At 52.4% G+C, this 8291-nt stretch overlaps 1 protein-coding gene across 2 annotated transcripts in view; it reads left to right on the forward strand.

The window, feature by feature from the left end:
• The window catches only part of Rcor1 (REST corepressor 1), a gene marked incomplete at its 5' end in the record, with an annotated part of 105641 nt that extends 97760 nt beyond the window's left edge, over positions 1–7881 (forward strand). For both annotated transcript variants that reach the window (XM_005410756.2, XM_013507882.1), the window contains 4 exon segments: positions 1472–1549; positions 1758–1815; positions 2340–2569; positions 4927–7881. In XM_005410756.2, the coding sequence (XP_005410813.2) occupies positions 1472–1549; positions 1758–1815; positions 2340–2569; positions 4927–4968 (408 nt within the window).
• Between the last annotated feature and the right edge of the window lie 410 nt (positions 7882–8291).

Consider the following 8291-nt stretch of genomic DNA (forward strand, 5'->3'; position numbering starts at 1 on the left):
CATGTCTGGTGCAGAATTGGTGGGTGTTGTGCATTTGGCCTACATGCTTTACCTGTCACTTTAGAACGGGAAATGCTGCGATGGATACATTGGTCTCCCTGGGAAGTGCATGTTATTTAATCACATGGCACAATGTTCACCCAGTTTGTGTTGTCTGTGCAGGGCCAGCTTAAGTGTAGAGTGGCTGGGTGTGGTGGCACATGCCTGTAATCCCAGCATGAGATAGGCTAAGGCAGGAAGATAGCTGTAAGTTCAAAGCCAGCCTGGGCTACCTAGCTCCATAGTAAGTTCAAGGCATAGTGAGACCCTGTCTCAAAAAAAAGTGCAGAGGGTAGCACATGGGGACATGCAATATTCCAGGGTTGCTTTACTTCCCAAGGAAGTGTATCAGCCAGCTCCTCAGCTGAAAGGGAGGTGGTGAGCATCCCTTGGGTTCCTGGTGCCATCTGGTAGGCATTGGTGAGCAGAGGGGCTTCAGCCCGCCCTGCCCCTGGGATCCTTGCTGCCACCATCCTGGACAGCACTGGTTGAAGAGCTTGCATTGCTGTGTTGAGGCCTTGCTAGGGGTGAATACATTTGCGCTGTCAGTTTACCTTCCTCTGACTTGCACCTTTTCACAACAGTGTATTACAGCAGATTTCGGGACATAGAGCTTCACCTTGCGCAGGGTAACTTCGTGCACCTCCCCATCTCCCTCCCTCCAAGGCCCCACCGTCTCCATTTCCTTCGCTAGCAGGAGTCAGTCTTTGGGGAGGGAGCATCTTCTACTCGTGAATGGCTCTTGTGTTTTACTTGGAAAATCAGCCTCTGCCTTCCATTGCTTTCCTCTTTGCTTGTGCTTTTACTGAGGCAAGCGGTGCTTGGAGCGGAGCCCCCAGGGGCAGCACAGAAATGCTCGTCTGGGGCTCTGAGGAGGGAGTGGCGACGGGCTTGCTCACTTGCTGCAGAGTGTTTATGTCTGAGTAGAGAAAGGGAGTTTGTGAGAAAAAGAAGCTGATACCATGGGTCCAAGCAAAGCTTATGGAACACTCTCTGATACGCGGCGTCCTTCTGCCACATTGAAGACGTCTGTGCTCCCAGCAGTGTGTGTGGAGCCAGGCAGCTGGCACGCGGCTCTCGTGCAGCCTGTGCTCTGCCACCTTGACTGGCTGCTATTCCTCCTGCTCATGTCCAGGCAGTGCAGGCCTCTCCTCTGGGTGGGTCCCGGCCGTGTTCCGCAGTGTGGGCAGTGGCCTGTTAGAAGCAGCAGGTACGGCGCGTGTCCTCCCCTCTCTCACTGTCTCTCAGGAAGCAGATTAAAGCGTTTGGTTGGATGCACTCTGAGGACACTACAGGGACCTTGTATTTTGGTTACAGTAGGGGTGGGAACTTCTTAGCTCTTGGCTTTGTTGTTTCCTGTAATATTTTAAATTTTCTTTTCATGCTTTTCTAAAAGTTTTTGTTTATAAAAAGAAAATTTTTTCCTTCTTAGATTCAAAATATTAAACAGACGAACAGTGCTCTCAAAGAAAAACTTGATGGTGGGATAGAACCATACCGACTGCCAGAGGTAGGACCTCGTTAACTGTCTCGGAAGTCTTAGGGGAATTTAGGGTCGGGGACATATTCCCAGTGTGCTCTCTTAGAAGGGAGCAGATGTCGTTTCGTAAACCCAGGTGGTGTTAGAGTTACGATGTAGGGGAAGAACATGGCTAAACTTGCGCAGGGCCTGCTTGTCTCTTGAGTATAACATGCTGACGGCCTGTCCGACTGTCTAGGTCATTCAGAAGTGCAATGCGCGCTGGACCACGGAAGAGCAGCTTCTCGCCGTGCAAGGTATGCAGGTGTCCCCCGGCGCTGCACTCGATGGGAGGGCCTGTTACCCTGGGTTGCTCTAGCCTCGCAGCTCTGTTCTCCTGGGCGGCCTTTATTTTCCTTTCCCATTGCTCACAAGTAAAAATAAGGATGTGACTATTACACTTCAGCAGCTGCTTGTTGAGCTCTGAATAGTCAAAAAATACACTCCCTCCAACCAAATTGTTAAGAGTGCTAAAGCAGGGGGTGTTCCAGACCCGGGGTCCGTGCCCCGGGGCACTCTGGGGACTTCAGCAGGCTCTGTGCTGTGCTGCAGCTGGAAGACAGACTTCCAGGTGATGGGTCTGGCTGGCTTCTGTGTCCCCCGTCTCCCAGAGTCAGCGTGGACTGCGTGTCTCCCCGTGTTGTGACGAGGAGGTGCCTGCTGTTGACAGCCTGTGCGCTTTCTTTGCAGGTTGAAGGGACTAAGCCTTGGTTGTAGTTTATGAGATTGTTTTTCTCTTCTATGCAGTTTTTTAAAATAAAAAACCTCTTTTCTTCCTCAGCCATCAGGAAATACGGCCGAGATTTTCAAGCAATCTCAGATGTCATTGGGAACAAGTCAGTGGTGCAGGTCAAGAACTTCTTTGTCAATTACCGGCGCCGCTTCAACATAGATGAAGTGTTACAAGAATGGGAGGCGGAGCACGGTAAAGAAGAGACCAACGGGCCCAGTAGCCAGAAGCCAGTCAAGTCCCCAGACGGTTCCATCAAGATGCCTGAAGAGGAGGACGAGGTGAGTCCGGCACGGTGCAGTGTCCTCCCTGCCCCTCTGCTCGAGACTCCATTGTTTCCAGGCAGGACTTCGCTGGTGGAATGCTGTTAGGTCTCAGCTCTCCCAGAAACTTCCTCCTGGTGGTGCCGTGACACACGTGTGCTGATGCCAGCCTGTTCTGGTCACTGTTTATTATTTATACTTCAGTTCCCGAGCAAGTCCTTCATTTCATTCTGGATTCCTCCAGCCAAAAAGTACTGCCCATGGGCAGTAGCCATGAAATTGAATGAAGACTGGCAGGAGGCAGTCAGTGGGAGGTGCTGGGGACGCCCACCCAGGTCTGTCGAGTGTGTGCCATGTTGTCCCTGCTGCCCCCTTTGCTCCTGTTGTGCTGTTTGGGGCTGACTGGCGTAGGTGTCCTTGAGACAGTTTCAGGTCCTGTGACTGTCGCACTGCGGGGACGGGGACTGACACTTAGTCGTGTCCCGGATGACACCCCTCCCCACTTCCTGTGCAGGCTTGCTTGCCTGGATACCCCACTGCAGGCCTCCTCTCCTCCCATGGGACGTGCGTGTGGGGCACAGCAGCAGTGTTCAGGCTTGTGGAAGTGAAAGTGTCTTCCTCATGCTTTGCATGCGGCTGGTTCTGCTCGTCCTGCCCAGACCTCTCAGCAAGCAGCAGCCCCTAGCTTCTCACTGGTGCTCAGTCTCTGTCTTAGGTACTTTCTTGTTGCTGAGACAGAAATATCCAACACCCAAAGTTAAAGGGAGACGCAAAGTTTGTAGAGGTTTCAGCCCATCATCGGTGGGCTCCAAGGCACAGTGGTTGTAGACAGGCATCGCAGAGGAGAAACAGTTCAAGGCGGGCAGAAGGCAGCAAAGCAACAAGGTCGACCACAGCTCTTTCTACCACTTACGTCTTACCCAGGCTGCTTAGGACGGGCAGCACCCACACCCTTAATCCTAGTGCCCTTGAGCCTAGCATGGCACCAGGAACCAATTCTAGCATCACGCACTCTAGATCCAGCCACCTCTGAAAAAACCCCACTGTGCACGAGGCTTTGGGGAGTACCTAGACGTGAGCCTGAACAGTCTCCCGTGTGTCTTTACCCAGTCTCCTCTTAAAGAACCACACTGGACACAGCTGGAGGCTGCTGTCATCTAAGATGTCTTTAGTCCTCCTTTCTTCTTTTTTCTTTTTTTTTTTTTTGGTTTTTCTCCGGTACTGGGAACCGAACTCACGACCTTGCGCTTGCCAGGCAGGCGCTTTTGCCACTGAGCTAAATCCCCAGACCCTAGTCCTCCTTTCTTTTAGGGCCATTTCAGCTGTGTCCCCCACACCCACACTGACATTTCTTTAACCCTTTTCCTTTCATGCTTCTTACAGCACCCGCCCTTCCCTGCTGCCCCTTGCTTTCCCATTCTCCATGCTAGTTTGCAGAAGGAATTAGTCTGTAACACAGCCACGTCTGCTCACCCAGGGCCTACAGGGAGCATGTGTGCTGGGTAATTGTCACTGGGCCAAGCTCAGGACTGGACTTGGGTGATGTCTCGCTGGTGTGTGGTGGTGGGTGGGGTCCCAGCTCAGCTGCCGTCATGCCTCCTGCAGAGCACACAGAGAGGACAGCGCAGTTCGCAGAAGCCTTAGTGTAATGTACAGAGTTGTCTGCCCCTTGCAGACTTCTCTTCTTTTCAGCAGAGAAGGGAGCCTAACCTGGAGGTCTCTGAGGTGCCAAGCATGGGGAAGAAGGGGTGATGCTACTTCCAGCCTTGTATCCAAGAAGGGGAACAGTGGGTGGTGGCGGTCTTAGTTAAAATTATGCAATGATTGGATGTATTAGCAGTGAGGAAAGACTCCTGATTGAACCAGCAGCAGTTCCTGTAAATCGCTCTTCACCTGAAGGAGCAGTGCTGTCTGAGTTTGAAGTCCTAGCCCAGTTGCTTCCCAGCAGTAAGGCCCTATGGAGCTGCAGGGAGCGGTGAGGTACCGCATCCCCTTTGGGAGCAGGAAGTGAAGAAACGCCTGCGAGGCTCTGAAGAGGACCCTGTGGTCTTGCCAACCCCCACTCCCCAGCAGGAGCCACTAGGCTGCTTGGAGACAGGGCCAAGTGCAACAGCCCCTTGCAGCTGAGACTGCAGGCTCGCCACATCCCCACCACGGTGCGGTGCTGCCCTCGGGGTTTTTCACTTAATCCCAGGAGGTGGGTCCCTGTGCAGCTGGCTTTCTGACGCTCGCTCGCTCGCTTGCTCGGGAAGGACTGAGGGCTCACACAGCCTGCCCGCAGCCTGGCCTGTGTCTTCCGCCCAGCTTCGGGCACCAGAGTAGTCTGGGGGTGTTGCTGGCCTGCGCCGTGATCTCTCCTTCCCTCTTCTCCTCAGGCTGCCTCTGTCCTTGATGTCAGATACGCGTCCGCCTCATGAGAATGCTGGTAGCTGTGAACACTTGGTGTGGACTACGTGTTACCCAGGATATCAGGTATTACGAGACATCACCTAGCCATCTGCATCACATCTCTGTGGACAAGCAGCTATTACCAAAAAGGCATACACTTCCGGTCCTGTGCTCCATCTGCCTTAATTCTTTGCTCGTTCCTCCATGTTGGCACCACTTCCCAGAGAGCTCTGTTGCATCTCTCACTCTGCCTCAGTGCTGGGGAGCCCACGCCTGCACCCCCTCAACTCTGGGACCCGCCCCCGACTTGGAGCCCCGTGCCCCACCCATGGCAGCTCTTCCCGTCAGCAGCTTCAGAACAGGTAGTCTCAGAAGGCCCTACTCTGTTCCTGCATGGCCTGCGATTTCTACTTGTGCATAATGTAACTTTCAGAATAACTGATTGTGGTTCTTTCCCGGGGCAGCCACCTAAGTAACATCGTCGTCTTTGGAAGTCACAACACAGTGGCAGACTGCATTGTAACCTTACTGTGCCAAGCACCCTGGTGCAACTCACAGTTCCCCACGTGTGAGGTGGAATTACTCGTAAATTGGGTTGGCCTAAATCTCTCCCCTCTCTCCTTTCCCAAGTGTTTAAAGGCTCCTTCTCAGCAACTGTCCTTGGACACTGTAGCTTACAGGGAATGTTGGACCTCAACGCTTCTGCCTTCAACCTCAGCACTGTAGTCCCAGGGTGGGTGCCCCCATCTTCTCCCAATCCCTGACCACCACTCGCACCGCCCAGCTCCGAGAGATTCGGTCCCTATCACTGTACCTGGTGCTTGTCCATTCGGAATTGGTGCCTTCTCCTCTTGGCGACCATGTTACCGATCCCTTTTCTGTTCAAGTGTCTTATTTAAAGTTTATTGCTTGCCAAAGATGACATCATCGAGATAGACAGGGGGCGCTTCCCCTGGCTCCAGCAGTGCAGATGTGAGACGCAAGCTTAGCGCCTACAGGGGTGAGAATAGCTGGTGGTGGGTTCCTGGGAGCAACACACCCTCGTTCCTGTCCTCTTGGTGTGCCTGACCCGCTGCGCATCAATCCACGCATCCCTTTATGTCCTTCTAGTGCTGATGTGATAACACAGGTACCATCCCCTCTCTGAAGCAGAGTCCAGGACAGAGAAGTGGTTGGTGTGTTGGTCTAGTGAGCCAGGATGAGAAGGCGCCATTTGCAGAGTGGCCTGCCAGGCCTCTCGGTTGGACTGGGAACAAGCGGGCTTTCTAATCAGTGTGCTGAGCTCACCCGAGTCACTGCTTCTCCCGCCGGACCTGGGCCCGTGAGGCCGAGGTGTGGGGCCGCGCCGCGCCTGGCGCCGCACACAGCACGTGCACTGAAGATGTGGGAGGAGCTTCGGGTGTCGTTCGCATCATTGGAATTTTATTTTCCTGCTTTTAATACCAAAAAGAAAAAATGCAGATGCTTTAAGGCATAGACAGAATTGTTAAGGATTTTAAATATGCAATTAGAAATTTGATGTTTTGACTCCCAAGCACCTTGCTTTTTTTTTCTTTTTTCTTTTTTGTGTGTGTCAGCTGATTTGCTCTTTAGAAAGAGGTTCAGCTAGGACCCTAGGTTTGGGGTTTGTACATTTTGTTTTAGACGTCTGGGGAACGGTCATTCCAAAGGGGAGTACAGGGACTTCCCTCATCTTGTCCCACACAGCGTGTCCACCAGCCAAGGAAAGCCTGCTGTTCCCACCTACAGAGAGGTAGCAAAGTGACGTCAGCGCTGGGCAGTTTTCTTTTGTTACCATAAGCCTGCCGTGTGACAGGGTCGGTGGGAAAGTGCAGGGCAGAGCTGGCTCACGGGCACTGAGGCCCTCACTCGGGCTTCCATCCTCCTGGCAGGACTTGCACCCTTGGCCCTGGCGGCAGCAGTGGTAGGCAGCTGCCATGATGGCTGTTTTGCGCTGCCCTGCCCTGCCCTGCCGATGGTTCTCTTTCTTGATGCCCACCCGTTTCTTTAAACGTGAGCCCTCAGGCAAAGCCTAGAAGTGATGCTCATCTGCAGGTGGCGTGGTGCTGGGCCCCAGTCTGCTCTGCGTTGGCCGCCTCCGTCCCTGGCACAGGGCATCCCCCAGCCCTGACGGTCACATGCGGTGTCCTGAGGTTCACAGCCACTCAGTCCGAGCTTGCTCTGCAGCGTGGCAGAGGGGAGCAGTGGTCTGCATGGCGGCCCTTGCTGTAGGTTGTGCATCTGGTAGCACTGTACTGTAAATGCTGTTCATTACACTCTTGGCAATTATGTAAATGCAAGAAGTCACTTTGCTTCCAAAGCCAGGTGATGAGTCCTCTGACCTTACTTATGTGACGACTCTAACATATCAAGAATCGGTGCGTCGGTGGGCGAGGTTTGGGGTGTGATAACTGCTTCAGGTGGAATGTCACTTAGCTTTGTGTTCTTAAAAATTGTCAATGTGAATGTCATAATTATATATATTTTTGTGGAAAAATTCTCCTAAGTATAAGTTATTGTGCAAAATATAGTATCATGGACACAAAAATAGTTTAACTCTTAGTTTAGAAATCCTAAAAGATATAAATTGTATTGATATGCATTAAAAGTTTGTTTTATTTAATTTTATGTAGATGTGTAAGTGTTAGGTAAAACTCGTGTTCATGTATCCATTAAACACCTCGTTACTTGAATGCTGTCGGCTGGTCAGCAGCAGCGATCGGCTCCCGGTGCGGCTCTCTGACCCCGCGCCCGCTGTGCCTCGGTCGCCTGGCTGAGCCCAGCCAGGCTGGGCAGGTGCTGGTGCGCAGGAGCACGAGGTTAGTGTGGCTCACCCATCCTCCCTGCTGTCCCGGGCCCTCGGAGGACACCGCGTCCTCCAAGCAACTTCGCTAGTTTTAACCCATAGGACCCGTGGACAGTCACAAGCCGCTAGTGAAAAACAAAAATGAAAATAGTTTCAAAAGCTTACTGTGGTGGACTAATGAAGCAATTCTTTTCTGTTTATGTTAAATTTCCTCAAATGTCCCACACCACTCTAAGTGTGCTCATTGTCACTTTAAATTTCAACTCTACCCTATTTTTGTCTTTCTAAATATCAGATGTACTATTGGTATAATTGCACACCAAAAAGAAGCCAAACAGTGCATTACACTAACTGGATCCCTGCTTTTACGCGAGCAAAGGAAAGATGGACCCAACTCCAGCGAGAGCCTCTCTCCTCCTCCTTCCTTCTCTCTCTCCCTCCTTCTTTCTCCTCCCCCGCCCCCCTCCCCCTCTGTCCTACCTGTTTCTGATCTAGTGAGCCCAGGATTCCAGCTCTCAGCATCCCGTGAGCCCACCTCCAGTGAAG

This window comes from Chinchilla lanigera, unplaced genomic scaffold, assembly GCF_000276665.1.
Source record: "Chinchilla lanigera isolate Chin_1 unplaced genomic scaffold, ChiLan1.0 scaffold00137, whole genome shotgun sequence".
Taxonomy (NCBI): domain Eukaryota; kingdom Metazoa; phylum Chordata; class Mammalia; order Rodentia; family Chinchillidae; genus Chinchilla; species Chinchilla lanigera.